The 23,663-nt window shown below is 40.1% G+C and overlaps 1 protein-coding gene across 1 annotated transcript in view; it reads left to right on the top strand.

Annotated features, from left to right (window-relative positions):
• Positions 1 to 23,356, top strand: part of SEH1L (SEH1 like nucleoporin) — a 53,936-nt gene extending 30,580 nt beyond the window's left edge. Inside the window, exons 6-9 of the mRNA XM_073590044.1 lie at positions 17,923 to 18,063; positions 19,017 to 19,174; positions 21,700 to 21,844; positions 23,116 to 23,356. Of these exons, the coding sequence (XP_073446145.1) occupies positions 17,923 to 18,063; positions 19,017 to 19,174; positions 21,700 to 21,844; positions 23,116 to 23,128 (457 nt within the window). The 3' untranslated portion in view covers positions 23,129 to 23,356. The remainder of the gene's footprint in view (positions 1 to 17,922; positions 18,064 to 19,016; positions 19,175 to 21,699; positions 21,845 to 23,115) is intronic.
• Positions 23,357 to 23,663: the final 307 nt, after the last annotated feature.

Here is a 23,663-nt window from a genome sequence, read left to right as displayed (position 1 = left end):
GTCAAATGGCGCTGCTTCCCTTCCGAGCTCTGCCATGTGCCCAAATAGTGGTTTACCCCCACATATGGGGTATCAGCGTACTCGGGACAAATTGCACAATAACTTTTGGGGTCCTGTTACCCTTGGGAAAAATAAAAATTTGAGGGTGAAAAGATCATTTTTGTGGAAAAAATATAATTTTTTTTAATTGTACGGCTGTACGTTATAAACTTCTGTGAAGCCCATGGGGGTTCAGAGTTCTCACCACACATCTAGATAAGTTCCTTGGGGGGTCTAGTTTCCAAAATGGGGTTACTTGTGGGGGGTTTCCACTGTTTAGGTACATCAGGGGCTTGCCAAACGTGACATGGCGTCCGATCTGAATTCCAGCCAATTTTGCATTGAAAAAGTCAAACGGCGCTCTTTCCCTGCTGAGGTCTGCCATGCGCCGAAACAGTGGTTCCCCCCAGGTATCAGGGTACTAAGGACAAACTGCACAATAACTTTTGCAGTCCAATTTCTCCTGTTACCCTTGGTAAAATAAAAAAAAATTGAACCTGAAATAATTTTTTTCGTGAAAAAAAGTTAAATGTTCATTTTTTTTTTTTTTTTTTAAACATTCAAAAAAATTCCTGTGAAGCACCTGAAGGGTTAATAAACTTCTTGAATCTGGTTTTGAGCACCTTGAGGGGTGCAGTTTTTAGAATGGTGTCACTTTTGGGTATTTTTCTATCATATAGACCCCTTAAAGCGACTTCAAATGTGATGTGGTCCGTAAAAATAAAATGGTGTTGCAAAAATGAGAAATCGCTGGTCAACTTTTAACCTTTATAACTTCCTAACAAAAAAAAGCTGGTTCCAAAATTGTGCTGATGGTAAACATATGTGAAATGTTATTTATTAAGTTATTTGTGTGCCGTATCTGTGATTTAAGGGCATAAAAATTCGAAGTTGGAAATTTGCAAATTTTTCGCCAAATTTCCGTTTTTTCACAAATAAACGCAAGTTATTTGAATGAAATTTTACCACTAACATGAAAGTACAATATATCAATGGCAGAATCACCGGGATCCATGGAAGCGTTTCAGAGTTATTACCTCATAAAGGGACAGTGGTCAGAATTGTAAAAATTGGCCCGGTCATGAACGTGCAAACCATCCTGGGGGATTAAGGGGTTAAATAAAGCTGTTTCTGGTATTTTACTATGACAAGACTTTATTACAGTCATGTGCGGATTACATGAGTTTATATTGTGCGTTTCCACATTGTGAACACACTAAAATCATATGCGGTTTTTTTTTTTTTGGCCTGAGGATTTTCCACATCTAATAGAATGCTGTGGGGAAAATCTGCTCAGAAAAATCAGAGAAGAGACACTGAATTTTTATGGAGTGAAAATACGTAGTTTGAAAAACTCCACAAAGAATCATTGTGGGAACCTAACCTTAATGATTGCAGGTAGTTTTGGTGGGACCAGCTCACTATCTGTTGTCTGCGGGAGTGTCCAGACTATTCCCAAAATGGCAGATTCTAGAAAGGAGGGAGGGTAAGGCATGTTCAATTCCAACATGTCCTGTCATTTTGTTCTCACTTGAAGTTAGTTTCTTACTCCCCTCTCCCCATACAGCACATACACATGTCCAGCCATGAATGTATGGGGTTGGGAGATGTAGCAGCCAAAAGCTCTCCAAGGTATACAGTGGTTTGAGGATAAGATGTTTTACCTTTCAAACTTAAATGAAAGCTTTCCTCTCAGACGTCAGGCCCAGATGTGAGGCTGCGCGGGTGTCAGGCTGCCAAATGCCCCTTAGTGACTGAGTTTGAGCGGTGATATTAATCATCTTGTTTAATGTCCCAGAATGGTGTGTGGCCAGTCTCCGCAAATGCACATTTGCCTTCAAAGCCACCAGTCTGCTTAGACAGGGTACGTGTTACAACTATGTTTTACTATGAAACTCTGTAGGACTTAAAGGGAATCTGTCAGCAGGATTTACTATGTAATTTGAGGACAGCATGAGATAGAGGCTGATACAGAGTTCAGGGATGTGTCACTTTGTTGGCTGTGTTCTGTTTAGTTAAAATGACGGTTTTATCACCAGGAGACTATCACTGCCTGGACTACTGATCAGACACTCATACACCGACCAATTCTCCTCCTCTAATAAACAGCTCACTGTTAATAGACTTTATACATAGAGATGTGTGGTGGGGGAAGGGTCAGCATTCTGAACTCTGCTACATCAAAAAAAAACTATCACAACTGCTGCGCTCCGTAAACTAAGTGACACATCGCTGGAATCTGGGAGTCTTTTCCTAAATCATGCTGCTCTCCGATGATGTCTCGAAAACCTGCTGACCGGTTCCCTTTAGAGAAGCGCACAGGTAGAAGATCCACTCATCGTCCCCCTCTGGCTTCTCTCCTTCTGATATTACTTAATTGACAAGAGTCTCTTTTTTTACATAAATGAGAGATATTGGTGGGGGGCCGACCTGCGGACCGCTCCTCCCATGCCGGCCTCACTTCTGTAACCAAGCTGCCCGTGGATTAGGCAGAATAAATCGGTGGACGAGTTTCCTTTGTAAAGAAGAAAAAATGGCTAATTAGTTTGGGGATTTTGCCTCCCTTCTACCACATATGTTTAGTTCTCATCTCAATCTCACGTCAGGTTTTTTTTTTTTTCTCTTTTTCATTCTTCCCCTATATATTGTTCTATTTTATCTCCACAAGTGTGACGTTTACAGGATCTTTCTGTGCACTTCTAGTGAAAGTCATACTGGATCAGAAAATGTCTTTCATGCAGTCGTGTGGTATTGTTCACATTTGCATCACTATCATTTGCGGAAAAACAAGTGGATACTTACCATGTTAGGCCAGGTGCCCACGATCAGGAACTAGTAGCACTTTGGAAGCAACACATGTCCGCTGCGTCCCTGCCGGCTATTGAACGCAGGTGAATCTGCTTTGATTACTGGACCGTGCGGATTCACAGCATCCAATACATTGTACGGGTGACGTTTATCTTGCCGAGACTAGTACGGGTGACGTTTATCTTGCCGAGACTAGTACGGGTGACGTTTATCTTGCCGAGACTAGTACGGGTGACGTGTATCTTGCCGAGACTAGTACGGGTGACGTGTATCTTGCCGAGACTAGCGCGGGTGACGTGTATCTTGCCGAGACTAGTACGGGTGACGCTTATCTTGCCGAGACTAGTACAGGTGACGCTTATCTTGCCGAGACTAGTACGGGTGACGTGTATCTTGCCGAGACTAGTACGGGTGACGTGTATCTTGCCGAGACTAGTACGGGTGACGCTTATCTTGCCGAGACTAGTACAGGTGACGCTTATCTTGCCGAGACTAGTACAGGTGACGCTTATCTTGCCGAGACTCACATCTCTACAAGAGAAATAGACATGCTGCCGTCTGGAAAGACGCGCCACATGTCCATCTCCTCAGGTGAGCTGCGGGCGTCTGTGCACAGATAGTGGACATGGGACTTATTGAAATCCCCTCCACTATGCTGTAACATCTGGACTCTGCGGAAGTACGCAGTGTCCAACCCACAGCATTCACTGATCATCAGCCCATGCCCTTAGTGTTATGGGAGTGTAAATGCAGCAGATTTTTCGGATTCTGTATTTTATAGTATCCCTTTACATGACATTTCAGAAAATCTGGTACACACAGTGTAAAAATGATCCTCAGGATAAATTCACTAGCTCTTGCCGATCTGTTTCTCATGTTAATCTATGCTACTGACACATCAGTGTGTTTTGTGCGACCTGACAATATTTGTTTAATACTGATAATTAGACATGAGCAAATAAATTCACAGGACCCTGGACCAGTGTCCATGTCCATATTCTGTAGCTGTTGGACAGGACCCCTATGAATCGCCCCTAGCAGCCGACATCCCTGCTTTCTCTTTTGACTACACATCCTGGTGCAACATCCTCTTTTGTGGCATGGCGCACACACAATTTTGTGCCCCAACAGCTGATTTAAACAGAAGTCATTGATGCCCACTGGTACAAGGTGGCTGAGGTCCTGGGTTCATATCCCACCAAGGACAACATCTGCAAGGAGTTTGTATGTCCTCCCCATGTTTGCACGGGTTTCCTCCGGGTTCTCCGGTTTCCTCCCACATTCCAAAGACAATAATGTGTCTGTAAAGCTCTGCGGAATAGGATGGCGCTATATAAAACAAATAATACATTCGACCAGGGTCAGTGCCTGCAGTGATAAGATGGTCGCAGAGTTGAACAGCACAGCTCCGTCATGTGTGTAATGGCCACGGTCGATAACTGCAGAGCCATTTCTATATTAAAAAAAAAAAAGGAAAAAATGCCAGCTTACCCAGTTGGTTTAAACCATAAGCTGCTATACTGTATAGGCTCTCAGCAGCGGATAAAAAACAGGAGCTCTTGCCAACAATAGATGCGAAAAGGAGATGAATCCAGCGAGCCAAGTTTGAAGTACGTAAAAAATCTTTTTCTTTATTTCAAACGTAGATTAAAAATATTTATCCATAGCAGCATATTATGAATATAGGCAGAGATGGGAAAAATTACTGCTGTAAAGCGCACGGCAAGACGCGTTTCGGCTAAACCTTTATCATTGCCATCTATTGTTGGCAAGAGCTCCTGTCTTTTATCCGCTGCTGAGAGCCTATACAGTATAGCAGCTTATGGTTTAAACCAACTGGGTAAGCTGGCATTTTTTCCTTTTTTTTTTTTTTTATCTATGAGAGTTTTTCTTGCTGTGCCTACCCTTATTAGGCAGAAGATTCTAATGATTGAACTTTAACATGAATACAGAACAGACAATTTTGGATGTGGATGATTATGCCAATAGACTAGACAGATCTGCACAGATCTTTAAAGCCAGCAATGTGAACAGGGTGCAACTTCCTGATGAATTGTCCACCATTATAAAAAATCTGGAGCATAAAATGAGCAAGGAAATAAAAACTTGGTGGAATCATAACTCTCTAAATGTATATCTTGAAAAGGAGATGATTCCCCGCGGACTAAGACTACGGAAAAAAGCTACAGCTCATTTTAGTGAGGAATTCCAGAGAAAATGGGAGGACATTCTCAGCACATGTTCCTTGAAGCTTATTCAATTGATTATCAAGGAGGAAGAAGTTCACCTAGCTTCCATATAGACAGATATCAAAGATCTTAAAAATGATCTGGCTAAATTTTCACAACATGTGGACTTTCAAAAATTACAAGATAAAATGAAATCAAACTTGGTTAAATTGGAAAATTCTATTACAGATATTAAGAAAAGAAAGTTTGAAAGAGATCTGAAAGACTACAAAGAAAATAAAGTCTATAATTGGCAATCCTATCCATGCCCTACATTAAAGAAAAATCTGTATACACAGAATAGAAACAAAGTGACTTTTTCAGATGGGAATAAAAGTTCAGATTCCTCTTCATACAATTCTACAGAGGACACTTTGGATTCTTCATCTTCATTCACTTCTACTGAAGAAAATGGCGGCGTATACAATCCTGGAATACAACAAAGGACTTTTTATTCTAGAAAGGTTTCAAAAAACGGAGGAAAAGAGGCGGGCGGAAACACCATAGTGCCAGCAAGAAGAAATCCGCAAAGGAACAAAAATCGGAGGTATTAGAGGTTCCTATATGGAACCTCTCTAGTTATATACTAACGGAAGATCAAATTTCCTTGTTATCTAGAAGACTAGGCTATTGTCCGACATATAACTTTGATTTGTATAAAACCTTGCTAGATGTTAACAAATTGGCACGCAATTTAACCATTAAATGTCATTTTTCTGATGATAATGTTACAAAGTTATATGATGATATGCCTATTATAGATGAAGATATCATGTTATCGTATGAAGAACAAAAAACACTTTTGTCTGCAAAAAAACTACAATGTGAAAGCACAGATAGTTATATAGATCTGAATTCAACCTTTCATACAAAAAATCCTCAATTTTATCCCCTGAGGTCACGACCACCAGTCCTGGATTCTTTCCAGGAGCTGGTGGAAAGTGAACTTATAGAGCTGGATAAAGAAATTAGAAATAACCCTATAAATAGAAATAATTTATCTACAAAAGAAAGAATGGCTTTAAAGGATTTAATAAGTAATAAAGATCTGTTAGTACGTGAGGCTGACAAAGGGGGAGGAGTAGTTATTCTTAATGCAGGATTGTATGAAAAGTTGAATTTATTAGACCTTGAGAATTCTCATGCCTATCAAGAAATATTCTATGATCCTACTATTGAATTTAATGGGGAGCTTAAAGCATTGCTAGAGGAGGGCTTATTCAATGGGGCTCTAACACAGAGGTTATTTGACTATTTACATGTCACCTGTCCAATTGTTCCTATTTACCATTCCCTCCCTAAGGTCCATAAGGATGTATTTCCACCTCCACTACGTCCTATAGTGGCAGGTATTGGATCTTTGGGAGAGAGATTAGGAGAATGGGTGGATCATTACTTACAGCCTCTGGTGAAAGAAATCCCTAGTTACATCAGAGATACCAAAGCTTTAGTTACCATGATGGAAAATTTTGTATGGGAGGATCAATACTCCTGGATTACAAGTGATGTGGTTTCATTATATCCATCGATCCCTCATGGGGTGGCCATAGATTCCTTAATTTATCACTTAGAAACATTTAGTAATTATGCTATAGAAATCACAAGGATTTTTTGGTAATGGCAGTAAGGTTTTTACTCAGTCACAATTATTTTTCTTTTAACAGCAGATTTTTTCTGCAGAAGACTGGAGTCAGCATGGGGGCCAAGTTCTCCCCGTCTCTGGCAAATCTAGTTATGGCCAGATGGGAGGAATTGGTCCTATATGCTGACTCCAATCCTTTTTCTAAAAGCCTGGTGTGGACAGGGCGTTATATAGATGACTTGGTCATTATATGGAAAGGAACACAGGAGGAAGCCTCCAGTTTTATAAACAGCATCAATGTGAATGATTTCAATTTAGCCTTTACACATTTTTGGAATAAAAATTCAGTGAATTTTCTAGATGTTACATTAACCCTTTCGCGCCTGAGCCTGTTTTTGCCTTCGTGACCAGGCCAATTTTTTCAATTCTGACCAGTGTCACTTTATGAGGCCATAACTCTAGAACGCTTCAACGGATCCTGCTGATTCTGACATTGTTTTATCATCACATATTGTACTTCAGGATAGTGGTAAAATTTCTTAAATATGAACTGCGCTTATATGTTAAAAAGATCGAAATTTGGCAAAAATTTTGAAAATTTTGCAATTTTTAAACTTTTAATTTTTATGCCCTTAAATCAGAGAGTGATATCGCACAAAATAGTTAATAAATAACATTTCGCACATGTTTACTTTACATCTGCACAATTTTGGAAACATAATTTTTTTTTTTTAGGAAGTTATAAGGGTTAAAAGTTGACCCAGCGATTTCTCATTTTTACAACAAAAAAAGTGACACCATTCTAAAAACTGCACCTCTCAATGTACTCAAAACCACATTCAAGAAGTTTATTAACCCTTCAGGTGCTTCACATGAATGAATGGAATGTGGAAGGAAAAAATAAAATTTAATTTTTTTTCACAAACATTTTACTTCAGAACCATTTTTTTTATTTTCACAAGTGTAAAAACAGAAAATGAACCACAAAATTTTTTGTGCAATTTCTCCCAAATACTCCGATACCCCGTATGTGGGGCTAAACCACTGTTTGAGCACACGGCAGAGCTCAGAAAGGAAGGAGTGCCGTTTGACTTTTTCAATGCAGAATTGGCTGGAATTGAGATAGGACGCCATGTCGCATTTGGAGAGCCCCTAATGTGCCAAAACAGTGGAAACCCCCACAAGTGACCCCATTTTGGAAACTAGACCCCTTAAAGAACTTATCTAGATGTGTCGTGAGCACTTTGAACCCCCAAGTGCTTCACAGAAGTTTATAACGTAGAGCCATGAAAATAAAAAATCATTTTTGTTCCACAAACATGATCTTTTAGCCCCCAATTTTTTATTTTCACAAGGGTAACAGGAGAAATTGGACCCCAAAAGTTGTTGTCCAATTTGTCCTGAGTACACTGGTACCCCATATGTGGAAGAAAACTACTGTTTGGGCACACGGTGGGGATCGGAAGGGAAGTAGTGACGTTTTGGAATGCAGACTTTGATGGAATGGTCTGCGGGTGTCATGTCGCGTTTGCAGAGCCCCTGATGTGCCTAAACAGTGGAAATCCTCCACAAGTGACCCCTTTTTGGAAACTAGACCCCCCCCAAGGAACTTATCTAGATGTGTGGTGAGTAGAGTTGAGCGATACCGTCCGATACTTCAAAGTATCGTATCGGATGGTATCGGCCGATCTTTAAAAAAAGTATCGGTATCGCCGATTCCGATACCGGAAGTCCCATTCAAGTCTATGGGACTTCCGGTATCGGAATAAGAAAAACCCTTTCCTGCCCTTGTACAGCCTCTCTGGGGTCTGTACGGGCCTTTCGGGGGGCTGTGCCGGCCTGCCAGGGGGTCTGTGCAGGCTCCGGGGGGCTGTGCCGGCCTGCCGGGGGGCTGTGCCGGCCTGCCGGTGGTCTGTGCAGGCTCCGGGGGTCTGTGCAGGCATCGTCCGATGGGACTACAAGTCCCATCGGGCGATGCCTGCTACCATGACAGTGATTGACACATTAGCCAATGATGGGACAGTAGTAGTCCCATCATCCGGCTAATGTGTTAAATGTAAAAAAAAAAAATAAAAAAAAAATTACATGCTACATACATACAACATGCATACTACATACATGCTACATTCATACTACATACTACATACATGCTACATTCATACTACATAAATACTACATGCAACATACATACTACATATATACTACATGCATGCTACATACATACTGCATGCTACATACATACCACATATATACTACATACATACTACATGCATGCTACATGCATGCTACATACATAACACATATATACTACATGCATGCTACATACATACTACATGCTACATACTACATATATACTACATGCATGCTACATACTACATGCTACATACATACTACATATATACTACATGCATGCTACATACATACTGCATGCTACATGCATGCTACATACATACTACATACATACTACATGCTACATACATACTACATGCATGCTACATGCATGCTACATACATACCACATACATAACACATATATACTACATGCATGCTACATACATACTACATGCTACATACATACCATATACATACTACATGCATGCTACATACATACATGCATGCTACATACATACTACATGCTACATACATACTACATATATACTACATGCATGCTACATACTACATGCTACATACATACTACATATATACTACATGCATGCTACATACATACTACATGCTACATACATACCACATACATACTACATATATACTACATGCATGCTACATACATACTACATGCATGCTGCATACATACTACATGCTACATACATACCACATACATACTACATATATACTACATGCATGCTACATACATACTGCATGCTACATGCATGCTACATACATACTACATACATACTACATGCTACATACATACCACATATATACTACATACATACAATACATTCATACAATACATACATAGACATACAGTACATATAACATAGAGTAACATACTTACCAATACTTGTCACATTGTTCCCCGAAGCCATTGTCTTTTCCGGAATAAATATTAACATAACAAACCACAAAAATACTCACCCACGATCCGAAGCAGTCCACGAGTGTGTCCCACGACGATCTTGGGTAGAGAACTGCAGCATCAGCTGTTGCTGCCGTTCTCTACGGGCTGCAGGAATCCAATGACGGAAGGTAGGTATCCTTCCGCACTGTATTCCTCCGCCACTTAAAAAAAAAAAAGTCCCTAGTCTCACTTTATGCCATTGCTGCGTCCCACACAGCAATGGCATAAAGTGAGACTAGGGACTTTTTTTTTTTTTAAGTGGCGGAGGAATACAGTGCGGAAGGATACCTACCTTCCGTCATTGGATTCCTGCAGCCCGTAGAGAACGGCAGCATCATCTGATGCTGCAGTTCTCTACCCAAGATCGTCGTGGGACACACTCGTGGACTGCTTCGGATCGTGGGTGAGTATTTTTGTGGTTTGTTATGTTAATATTTATTCCGGAAAAGACAATGGCTTCGGGGAACAATGTGACAAGTATTGGTAAGTATGTTACTCTGTTATATGTACTGTATGTCTATGTATGTATTGTATGAATGTATTGTATGTATGTAGTATATATGTGGTATGTATGTAGCATGTAGTATGTATGTAGCATGCATGTAGCATGTAGTATGTATGTAGCATGCATGTAGTATATATGTAGCATGCATGTAGTATATATGTAGCATGTATGTAGTATGTATGTGGTATGTATGTAGCATGTAGTATGTATGTAGCATGCATGTAGTATATATGTAGTATGTATGTAGCATGTAGTATGTATGTGGTATGTATGTAGCATGCATGTGGTATGTATGTAGCATGCATGTAGTATATATGTAGTATGTATGTAGCATGTAGTATGTATGTAGTATGTATGTGGTATGTATGTAGCATGTAGTATGTATGTAGCATGCATGTAGTATATATGTAGTATATATGTAGTATGTATGTAGTATGTATGTGGTATGTATGTAGCATGTAGCATGCATGTAGCATGCATGTAGTATGTATGTAGTATGTATGTAGTATGTATGTAGTATGTATGTAGTATGTATGTAGTATGTATGTAGTATGTATGTAGTATGTATGTAGCATGCAGTATGTATGTAGCATGTATGTAGTATGTATGTAGTATGTATGTAGCATGTAGTATGTATGTAGCATGTAGTATGTATGTAGCATGTAGTATGTATGTAGCATGCAGTATGTATGTAGCATGCATGTAGTATATATGTAGTATGTATGTAGCATGCATGTAGTATGTATGTAGTATGTATGTAGCATGCAGTATGTATGTAGCATGTATGTAGTATGTATGTAGTATATATGTAGTATGTATGTAGCATGCATGTAGTATGTATGTAGCATGCATGTAGTATGTATGTAGCATGCATGTAGTATGTATGTAGCATGTAGTATGTATGTAGCATGTAGTATGTATGTAGCATGTAGTATGTATGTAGCATGTAGTATGTATGTAGCATGTATGTAGTATGTATGTAGTATGTATGTAGCATGTAGTATGTATGTAGCATGCATGTAGTATGTATGTAGTATTTTTTTTTTTTTTTTTTTTTAACATTTAACACATTAGCCAGATGATGGGACTACTACTGTCCCATCATTGGCTAATGTGTCAATCACTGTCATGGTAGCAGGCATCGCCCGATGGGACTTGTAGTCCCATCGGACGATGCTTGCACAGACCCCCGGACATCAGCACAGCCCCCCGGCAGGCCGGCACAGCCCCCCGGCAGGCCGGTACAGACCCCCACAGGGTGCACAGACCACCGGCAGGCCGGCACAGCCCCCCGGCAGGCCGGTACAGACCCCGGGCAGTCCACACAGCCCCCCGGCAGGCCGGCACAGCCGGCCGGCAGAGACCCCCGGAAGGCCCGAAATGACGGCGCATCATGATGACGTCAGGCCGTCAATCAACTGAACTTCCGATTCCGATGCCGAATTCCGATATTGAAAAAATATCGGAAGTCGGTATCGGAATTCCGATACAGCAAGTATCGGCCGATACCCGATACTTGCGGTATCGGAATGCTCAACACTAGTGGTGAGCACTTTGAACCCCCAAGTGTTTCACTAAAGTTTATAATGTAGAGCCGTGAAAATAAAAAAATCATTTTTGTTCCACAAAAATGATCTTTTAGCTCCCAATTTTTATTTTCACAAGGGTAACAGGAGAAATTGGACCCTAAGAGTTGTTGTCCAATTTGTCCTGAGTACGCTGGTACCCCACATGTGGGGGGGGACCACTGTTTGGGCACACGGTGGGGCTCGGAAGGGAAGTAGTGACGTTCTGGAATGCAGACTTTGATGGAATGGTCTGCGGGCGTCATATTGCATTTACAGAGCCCCTGATGTACCTAAACAGTGGAAACCCCCAATTCGAATTCCAACCCTAACCCCAACACACCCCTAACCCTAGCCTGCCTACCTGCTTTTTTTTTCTTTACTTTTTTTTTTATTTTTGTGTTTTTTATTTTTTGTAATTTTGACTCATAGTAACACCACTTCTCCTCTGATCTCACACTGGCAGATGATCAGAGGAGAAGCAGCGTTACTATGTGACAAGATCGCTGCCTGACACAGCTGTGCCAGGCAGCGATCAGCTGTGCCAGGCAGCGATCTAGTCACACTGTAACGCTGCTTCACCTCTGCTCATCTGTCAGCATGAGCTCAGAGGAGAAGTCGCGTTATAATGAGGGAGATCGCCGGGAAACAAGCAACTTTCCCAGCGAGCTCTCTCATTGGCTGCTGTGACGCGACGTCATCAGGACCTGAACCAATCAGGTCTCGATGACGTCGGGGGTCCCAGCATGCATTGTGCACCGGGATCCCCGCATTATAAGGTATGAGGGGGTCCCGGGGGGCACAAAACCGCCGACAGTAGATAAACGTCGGCGCTGCACAAAGCCCAGCAAGCGCCAACGTTTATCTACTGTGGGCGGTCGCGAAGAGGTTAACAGCAGGTCTAGATGAAGATGACAACAAAAAAATCTTTATTAGCCCCTACCGCAAAAGCACTGCCAAAAATACATTATTGGCAGCTGATTCTTGCCATCTTCAACATGTGATAAAAAATATCCCCATAGGAGAGCTTATAAGGTATAAACGAAATTCGACTGATCCAAAAACATATAAAAATGCACAGGAATTAGTTAATACGAGACTAAAAAATCGAGGATATCCAAATTGGATGTTACAGAGAGCAACCAAAATAGTTAAGGATATTGATAGAAAGGATTTAATAATAAACAAAAAAACAACAAAAAAAATCACAATCTCCAAATAATAATAAAATATTTTTTTTCTCTACTCCATATAGTCTCCAGTATAACAACATAGTTTCTATTATAAAGAAATATATTCCTGTGTTAAACCAGGATCCAAAACTAAAACAAATTATTGCAGAAAACCAAATCACTTATGTAGCAAAAAAAGCACCGACTTTGCAGGATAAACTATCGCCTAGTCTGTATTTGAATTCCTCGCTGGAAACCAGTGACACCTGGCTGAATCTAAAGGGGTTTTTTAAATGTGGAAATAAGAGATGTACTTGTTGTCAATATGCACATAAAATCAACAAATTTTCCTCATTCCATAGCAACAAAGAATATTCTATAAACTGTTTTCTGAACTGTAATTCCACCTATGTAGTATATTTGATTGACTGTACATTATGTTGTAAACAAAAAAAAAAAAAATAAAAAACAAATCTGAACTGAGAATAGTAAGTTAATGTGTATGCACAATGTAAGCGCATATCAACACATGACCATTAACCAGAGAAAACAAAAAGCAAAAACACAAATATCCTGAACTAAAAAGTAAAAAATGTATACTGCAAATAATGCATAAAGGTAATAATAATAAGGGTATTTAGTAAACATAATTTTGATCAAAATAATGTACAAGCCATCCCGCCACGTCACGGCAACCCTTGTGGGACAGTCCCTACTCTAGTATTTAAAACCTTTTCACTTGCCAAGTGACGTGAATGTGAATAAGGGTCGAGCGGCTGAACCACTAGTAACAGCTTAGGCCAGACTGGATGGCTTTCCCAGCTCAGAAAGAGGGCGGTCACACCCATATATGCACTGAATGCACACTGAAATGAATAAAAAACAAATCTGAACTGAGAAAAGTAAGTTAATGTGTATGCACAATGTAAGCGCATATCAACACATGACCATTAACCAGAGAAAACAAAAAGCAAAAACACAAATATCCTGAACTAAAAAGTAAAAAATGTATACTGCAAATAATGCATAAAGGTAATAATAATAAGGGTATTTGAATTCCTCGCTGGAAACCAGTGACACCTGGCTGAATCTAAAGGGGTTTTTTAAATGTGGAAATAAGAGATGTACTTGTTGTCAATATGCACATAAAATCAACAAATTTTCCTCATTCCATAGCAACAAAGAATATTCTATAAACTGTTTTCTGAACTGTAATTCCACCTATGTAGTATATTTGATTGACTGTACATTATGTTGTAAACAGTATATAGGTTGTACAACGGGAAAACTGAGGAAAAGAATTAGAAGACACATCTCTGATGCAATTAACCCCTCCAGCTTCAATCCATCAGCGGTCTCCAGGCATTTTTCACAACATCATTCTGGCAATTTTGATAGCTTCAGGTTTAAAGCAATAGAGTTAGTAACACGGTCTACCAGAGGGGGCGATAGAAAACGTAAACTACTTAACAGAGAATCTGCTTGGATTTTTACCTTGGAAACTAAGATGCCAATAGGCTTAAATAATAGACAAGATTTAATTAGAATATATTAAAAATCCTAAAATTATGATTCTTATGCTAACAATTATAATCTGCTCTGTCTGAAGTTCATAAATATATATTTTTTTGAGTAAAAATTATATTATGGAAGTATTGTGGAGGATAATATGAAAAAAATCTCATCTCTGTATATATATTCTGTTATATCATGTATTGTAAAATATTTGTAAAATGTTTGGGAAAAATTACTGCTAGCGTATTAGCTTCAGTTAGGGTTAACACTTGTTTTTAAATAGTTAATCTTATAGGTGGATGCTCACAGGTGTGATCTATTAACGCTTAATCAACTATAGCACCACCTATCTTAGGATCTTTTCCTTCATATATCCCAGAAAAATAGCAATGTGTATTATGGCAATGATAAAGGTTTAGCCGAAACGCGTCTTGCCATGCGCTTTACAGCAGTAATTTTTCCTATCTCTGCCTATATTTATAATATGCTTCTATGGATAAATATTTTTAATCTACGTTTGAAATAAAGAAAAATATTTTTTACGTACTTCAAACTTGGCTCGCTGGATTCATCTCCTTTTCATTTCTATATTAACCCTTCCCACCGCAGCCCATTTTGGCTTTTGGATTTGTTTTTTGCTTCCCAGAGCCAAAATTTTTTTTTTTTATTCTTTACATCAATATGGCCACGTGAGGGCTTGTTTCTTGCGGGACGAGTTGTAGTTTTGAGCGACACCATTGGCTTTACCATATTGGGTACTGAAAAACAAGAAAAATATTCCAAGTCCAGTTCCACAACTGTTTTTTTTTTTTTTTTTTTTTCGTAACCATGCTCACCAAATGCTAAAATCGACCTGCCATTATGATTCTCCTGGTCATTACGAGTTCATAGACACCAAACATGTCTAGGTTGTCTTTATTTAAGTGGTGAAAACTACACCGTGTGCAGAATTATTAGGCATGTTGTATTTGAGAGGATTCTTTTTATTATTGAATAACAACTATATTCTCAATCAACCCAAAAGACTCATAGATATCAAAGCTTAATATTTTTGGAAGTTGGAGTGGGTTTTTTTTAGATTTGGCTACCTTAGGAGAATATCTGTTTGTGCAGGTAACTATTACAGTGCAGAATTATTAGGCAACTTAATAAAAACCAAATATATACCCATCTCACTTCTTTATTTTCACCAGGTAAACCAATAGAGCAACACAAAATTTAGAAATAAACATTTCTGACATTCAAAAACAAAACAAAAAAAATCAGTGATCAATGTAGCCACCTTTCTTTACGATGACACTCGCCTTCCTTCCATCCATATATTCTGTCAGTTGCTTGATCTGTTTACTATCAACATTGCGTGCAGCAGCCACCACAGCCTCCTAGACACTGTTCCGAGAGGTGTACTGTTTTCCCTCCCTGTAGATCTCACATTTTATGAGGGACCACAGGTTCTCTATGGGGTTCAGATCAGGTGAACAAGGGGGCCATGTCATTTTTTTCTTCTTTTAGACCTTTACTGGCCAGCCACGCTGTGCAGTATTTGGATGCATGTGATGGAGCATTGGCCTGCATGAAAATCATGTTTTTCTTGTACGATACCGACTTCTTCCTGTACCACTGCTTGAAGAAGGTGTCTTCCTGAAACTGGCAGTAGGTCTGGGAGTTGAGCTTCACTCCATCCTCAACCCGAAAAGGTCCCACAAGTTCATCTTTGATGATACCAGCCCATACCAGTACCCCACCTCCACCTTGCTGGCGTCTGAGTCGGAGTGGAGCTCTCTGCCCTTTACTGATCCAGCCTTGGGCCCATCCATCTGGCCAATCAAGAGTCGCTTTCATTTCATCAGTCCATAAAACCTTAGAAAAACCAGTCTTGACGTTTTATCTTATGTTTCTTGTTGAAACGTGGTCGTTTTTCAGCCTTCCTTAGCTTGTCCATGTCCCTGAGTATGGCACACCTTGAGCTTTTTGATACTCCAGTAACGTTGCAGCTCTGAAATATGGTAAAACTGGTGGCAAAGGGCATCTTGGCAGCTTGACGCTTGATATTCCTCAATTCATGGGCAGTTATTTTGCGCCTTTTTTATCAACACGCTTCTTGTGACCCTGTTGGATATTTGCCATGAAACGTTTGATTGTTCGGTGATCACGCTTCAAAAGTTTGGCAATTTCAAGACTGCTGTATCCTTCTGCAAGACATCTCACAATTTTTGACTTTTCAGAGTCCGTCAAATCTTTCTTCGGACCCATTTTGCCAAAGGAAGTTGCCTAATAAATAAGCACACCTTATATAGGATGTTGATGTCATTAGACCACACCCCTCCTCATTACAGAGATGTAAATCACCTGATTTACATAATTGGCAGTTGGCTTTCAAGCCTATACAGCTTGGAGGAGGACAACATGTATAAAAAGGATGATGTGATCAAAATACTCATTTGCCTAATAATTCTGCACCCAGTGTAAAATGAAAAGTATGTAAAAAAAAAAAAAAAAAAAAAATGCGGAATTTTCCTATACCCGTAGCGCCTCCATTTTTCGTGATCTGGGGTTGGGTGAGGGTTTATTTTTTTGTGCACAGAGCTGACGTTTTTAATATCATTTTGTTGCAGATACGATCTTTTAATCGCCCATTATAGCATTTTAATGCAATGTTGTGACAACCCAAAAAAATCTGGCGTTTTGACTTTTTTTCGCTATGTCGTTTACGGATTGGATTAATTCTTTTTTTTTATATTTTGATTGGGCGATTTATGAACGTGGCGATACCAAATATGTGTTTGGTTTTTTTTAAATTGTCTTATTTTGAATGGGGCGAAAGGGGGGTGATTTGAACTTTTTGTATATTAATTATTTTAATATTTTTAAAAACTTTTTTTTTTTTTTTTAACTTTACACATGCTTCAATATTCTCCACGGGAGGCTAGAAGCTATGATCATCCGATCGCCCCGCCAAACACGCAAACGATCTGTGCGTAGCAGAAATGCTCACTTGCTATGAGCGCTGACCCCATCTGCCACAAACATGGCTGAGATTAGTTACGCGCTTCTGGCATGATCACATTAAATGCTGCTGTCAGAGATTGACAGCAACACTTAACAGGTTAACAGCCGCTGGTGGATTGCGATTCCAACCGCGGCTGTTAGGGGTACATGTCAGTAGTTCAAAACAGCTGACATATGCTGGTAAAGATGTGGGCTCAGGTCTGGATCCAACATCAAAGGGAGAGGCACGACATGCGCCGTACCTGTATGGAGAGCGAATCAGTGTAACAATAGTGGAGCGATCCTTTAAGATGCATAGTCCGCTAAGAAGATGGAGACTACCAATGGTAGAAAACACATTTCTGTTAGGATTGTCACTTGTCTGGATTATGATCTGTGGAATCTTTATTCCTGCCTAATGTAATAATCTTATTATTTGCAGGAAATATGTAAAGTCTGAAACCTTTATGACAGTCACAGACCCAGTTCATGACATTGCTTTTGCTCCAAACTTGGGCAGATCCTACCACATCTTGGCTGTTGCAAGTAAAGATGTGAGAATTTTTACCATGAAACCTTTAAGGTGAGTCTTGCTGTTCATAAAAAAAAAAAAAAAAAAAACCCTCAATAATTGTTCTTCATTACCAATTACGGTATGGGATAATATTCGGAAATCCATCAACTGTAATGAGATGGTGAGTGCTTTCACATCGGATCAACATGCAGGTCCCATCCAATGACCCAGTCCACATGTAAATACTCTGCATGGCTTTTCTTAAACTCAGCTGAGTTGTTGCCCTCGTACGGCCCACTACACGTCTCCTGGTGTACTGGCCTGTCTCCTGGTATCTACTCCATGCTTTAGACACTGTACTGACAGATACAAATACCCTTCTTGCCACAGCTCGCATTGATGTGCCATCCTGGATGAGCTGCACTACCTGAGCAACTTCTGTGGGTTGTAGACATCACCTGATGCTACTGTACCTCTAGGGGTGAGAGCAATGACAAAATGCAAAAGTAACCAAACCAACAGCCAATAAGGATGAGAACAGAGAAATGGTCTGTGGTTACCCCCTGCAAAAAACACTCCTTTATAGAGGTTGTCTTTCTAATTGCCTATTATTTCTACCTGTTGTCTGTTCCATTTTCCCAATAGCAGGAGAAATTGATTCACAATCCGTGTTGCTTCATAACTTGAAAGGTTGATTTCACTGAAGTGTGATTGACTTGAGTTACATTGTGTTGTTTAAGTGTTCTTTTTTTTTTTTTTTTTTTTTTTTTTGTCAATGGCCAACAAATCTCGCATTACATGCTGGCTGCCTAAATAATTGGCTGTGCATGTAATATGTGGATGCGCTGATGCCACTGTTGATAAATGGTTGTTCGCTCTGTCACATGGAAGAAGGCGCCACTCTGACATCCATATATCCTAATATTGAAATGTCAGTAGAAGTCGATTAGAAAAGGTAAATCTGGTCATTCTGGTGATAAAGACAGAGCCTTAATTTCTGCATATTCCTATCTGTTTTCCAGGAAGGAGTTGACCTCGTCGGGGGGAGTCACAAAGTTTGAAATTCACACAGTGGCACAGTTTGATAATCACAACTCACAAGTATGGCGCGTAAGCTGGAACATAACTGGCACGGTTTTGGCATCTTCTGGCGATGATGGTAGTGTTCGTCTGTGGAAAGGTGAATGCTTATTATGGGCTCTTGATCCTTTTTTTTTTTTTTTTTTCTGGTTTCATTGAAGATTACACAACATAACAAGGTTACATCATAGAACAAACAGCATTGCTCATTAGTACTGTTTGGCAAAGTTATACCAGTCCTTATTAGACCCATGGTATATTGGTATGCTATCTTAACCAAAATCATAAGATGCCCATCTAGGGCACCAAATATCACATACTTTATTATAAGGAAATAATCATCACCTTGGGACTAATGAGTCAAGTGGGAATAAAACCAAGGCTTCCATACCCTATCAAATTTTTGAGGATAATGTCTATTTTTATAGGAAGGTGCAGTATTTACCATCATGGCCCAGTGTGAAATTCACAGGGGTCTTCGGTGCATCCATCTCATGCAGTGCGAGGGTAGTAAGGCCGGTTCTCCTCAAGTATTCCTAATATACACTCCTTAGTGCAGACTGGTATAGGGGGTTGTATGATCTCGATGAGGATAGCTATGACCTTCTTCTGCAATAGGAAGGCAATACCAGATCAGGGGTATAAAATCTGCTGCCTCTTCCCCTCACCTATGGCAATCTGCAGTAGTAGAGCTACCCATTTTTTATAGCCTGCTAGGTATCAGGTAGCATTGATGGACTAAGCTTATTAATTGCTGGTGAAGCATATTTTAGGGAGGTCAAGGTCTCGTTCCAATCCTCTGATAGGGAGGGTATTACTGTCCTCCATTTGGTCTAAACCAACAATGGCCATGAGGATCATCTCCTGCTTAGTAACTGGGTGTGTAAAAAGGGAGATCAACCCCTTGGATCCTTGCTCCTTAGAGTCCAAATCCGGGTTTATGAAGATATGAGAGGATTTCCAATGTCTCGAAACTGGTTATTTAGGGCATGCCTTAGTTACAGATGCCTAAAAAAATTGTGTCTTGGGGCTTGATATAGCTGTTGGCTTAGATCAAGGGAAAGAAAAACACCCTGGATATATACCTGGGCCCGGTGTCTTGACCCCCATCTTCGACTAAAACTTAGCATCTTGGGAATGTAACAATTTGGGGAGAGCACTGTTGTGCCATAAGAGGGACTCGGCTACTGTGTCCTTGAATTGGGTGCAAAGAAGAAAAAAATGGAGTAATCATAAACCACAGAAGAGAAAATAAAGTTTATTTAATACAATATATATAACATCAAATAACATGGCAAAACAATAGATCTTGTAGCAAAGGATAAACAAGTAGAAGGGGGTATTTCTAGCTATCACAGGTATCCTCCGTGGGACTAAAAATACTAAATGATGCGGTGATATGTCTGGGTAGTGAGTACCAAGTGTGGATTGGCAGTTTAAGGCTGGTTTCACATTTGCGGATGGAGGAGCTGCGGAGGGCTGCAGACTTCCTCCGTGAAGCTCTGCCCACTGCCGCACCTCCTCCGGTCAGCTCCGCCTACAGCCGCATACTTCTGCGTGCGGCCCGCGTACCCTATCTTTAGCATCATGTTCGAATTTGTTTTGTTCGGCGCATCGTCAAAACGACGCATGTGGAGGCATCCGCACGACCTGCGTACCTAACGCTAAAGATGGGGGGGGGGGGGGGGGGAAGCAATGTGATCCAGCTCAGGACAAAGGCGGCTGCAGCTTTGCAAAATTTTATTAGACATCTTGAAAATATATTTGTGCTTTAAAAAAAATGTGTATAGCAAACACCAAGCACATCAGTAAGAACGATCGACGCGTTTCAACTGGACAGTCTTACTCATGGTAAAGATAGGTATGCAGGCCGCATGCAGAAGTATGCAGCTGTAGGAGGAGCAGACCGGAGGAGGTGCGGCATTGGGCGGAGCTTCATGGAGGAATTCTGCAGCCCTCCGCAGCTCCTCTGTCCGCAAATTTGAAACTAGCCTAAAAAAATTCTATGCAGTTCATGTAGGGACACAGAGTAAAGAAGAAAGAGGAGAAGAAGAGAAGGATATACTGTCCTTAATGTGTCAGTATGCTTAGGAAACTACAGCCAGTTAGAATGCACAAGTTCCCACATATGTAGCCCAAGTCACAACTGGTCACAGATCAATAATGGGACCCATGATGTATGAGGATAGAATGCCCTCGCTGCCCCAGCGCGCGTTTCGCTTTCTCAAAGGTAGGTGCTTGTGTCCTTGAATTTAAAAATCTCTTTGGCTCTGTACACTTAATCGTCTTGACCCATTTTTAACGGGAATGTATAAGTTTTTCTATCCTCTGATTTTTTATTAGCCTTGTGGTACAGACCTATAGTAATCTTGGGCTGTTGGTGAGGGGAGAATTTCTCACTCCAAGGACCCAGCATGGCCATAAATGCCACTAGAACAAAAACAATCTTGTGTCTCCTGGCATTAGAGTCCTCAGACGAACCATTACTGCTCACCATTTTCTGTATATGAATTAAACATAGCCCAAGTTTTGCTCTGATGATCTCCCTGACCACGGGTGTGCCAATGTTATCTACAGCCAATGATATTATTGTCTTACTTATTTTTACTATGGGGTTCTCTTCAGCAAACTACATGGACAATTGGAAATGTACTGGTGTCCTAAAGGGAGATGGGAACCCTGTGAATTCCAACCAAGGATTCTCTGTGTCCTCTGTTGGGTCCGGCAATCAAAGTTTACCAAACTCCGTTAATGGGTCATCTTCATCCAGGTAGGCAGTGCTCAACCATTACATGAAGAGTTAAGAATTGCATGGAATCAGATCTTATAGAAATAAAGCCGTGATTTACGGTATATAAAGTGTAGTTTCCTCATGTTTGTATTAACAGTGTGAATTTTACCACTTACCATAGTGCTGTGGTCCTTACGTGAATCTAACAGTTCTGATTGAATTCATCCCTGATATATCTACAAGCCATAAAAGTGCACTTAGTTTAAGATTGTGTTTTAGTAAATTTCCATATTCCCTGTTAAATAACAGTTCTGAAGCCTCATTATCGGTCTGTTCCTCTGGTACCCCTCCTGGATATATATTAATATCCAGTGTAGCCTTTGCTATTCCCTTTCGTTAAAGGTGTCTCTACATTGTCTGACACTGCACTAAGTGGACTGTGGTGACAAATACGAATACCTATGGACCTATTTATTCTCACATTTGTAGTGGAATTTCTAGAGGAACAGCACATTATAGAGTTTTATGCAACGATAATGTCCTTTTAGGTTAGACCTACACGGCAACTTTGGCCATGATAGCCGTTGTGCGCCCGCCATGGCACTTTAGAAGGGAAAGGAATTGTACTGTGATCCCTAAACTACCTCTGTACCCAAGTCACAAAAAATACTGTTGCATTTGACCTAGTGTAAGTGTTGCAATGCGACTATTCACTTGTATAGCGCCATGATTTATCAGCAGTACAGAGAAAACTTTGGTCTCGAGATGACTAGTGCCCAAACTTATCGTGCAACCCTTAGTGTTAACTACGCACAGCACCGTATGTCTTTGTAGCAGTTGTGCCACCCAAATTATTGGTCCTAGCATTTTTCAAGAGAAGGAAATTTGAAAAATTGAAGGAAATGCCATGTAAAACCTGAAGCTGACCTATAAAAAACAAACCAGTATGAATCTAGCCGTTTGTTGAGCAATCGGTGTGCTGTCCGTGTGCTCAACATCCAGAACTTTGATTCAGTAATAACCTGTATGCCAGTGAGCACTAATGACTGATTTTATTATTTTCATACGGAGCAATGGTCAATGTGGAGAGATGAATAAAATAAGAGCTTCAGCATGCACTAGTCTGTTTTCTGGACCAGGCTAGTGCAGGCTAATACATGGATGAGCACACGTTTGATCCAATGTTTGCTTTGTTGATGTGATATTTCTATTTTTTTTTTACATTTACAATATTAAGCGCCTCACCATTACCCGTTTTACCTGAGTGATGCCCTTTTTCTCCCTCCCTGTTTGTGTTGTGTCCTTAACAGAGTGCACATTTGATGCCGAGCTAACCGGAGTAACTTTGCTGTTTGCTGCTTGTTGCATGCCCGCAGGAATGGATGCAGAGATTTTCCTCTCCACGACACACGGGAAGCCCACTTAATACTAAATGTTTGTCTGATATTTTATCGTTTCAAATTTATTAAAATGCTCTTTGTTACTAACTAAAAGGAAGTTTGTACTTTAATAAATGTTGAAGATATGTATAAATAAATCACTAAAAGAAAAGATCTGTTACCCTTTGTGTTCTTGTCTTTAACCCTTATGCCCTTAAATCAGAGGGATATGTCACACAAAATGGTTAATAAATAACATTTCCCACATGTCTACACTACATCTGCACAATTTTTGAAACAATTATTTGTTAGAAGGGTTAAAAGCTGACAAGCAATTTCTCTTTTTTTTTTTTTTTTTTAAATAAAATTTACAAAACCTTTTTTTAGGGACCACCTCACATTTGACTGTCCCCAAGAGCCACACCATTCTAAAAACGGCATCCTTCAAAGTGGTCAAAACCACATTCAAGAAGTTAATT

This window comes from Dendrobates tinctorius, unplaced genomic scaffold, assembly GCF_039654945.1.
Source record: "Dendrobates tinctorius isolate UK_male_01 unplaced genomic scaffold, ASM3965494v1 ptg000115l, whole genome shotgun sequence".
NCBI classification, from domain to species: domain Eukaryota; kingdom Metazoa; phylum Chordata; class Amphibia; order Anura; family Dendrobatidae; genus Dendrobates; species Dendrobates tinctorius.
The sequence above is the reverse complement of the archived record's forward strand: the minus strand, read 5'-3'. Positions and strand labels throughout refer to the sequence as shown.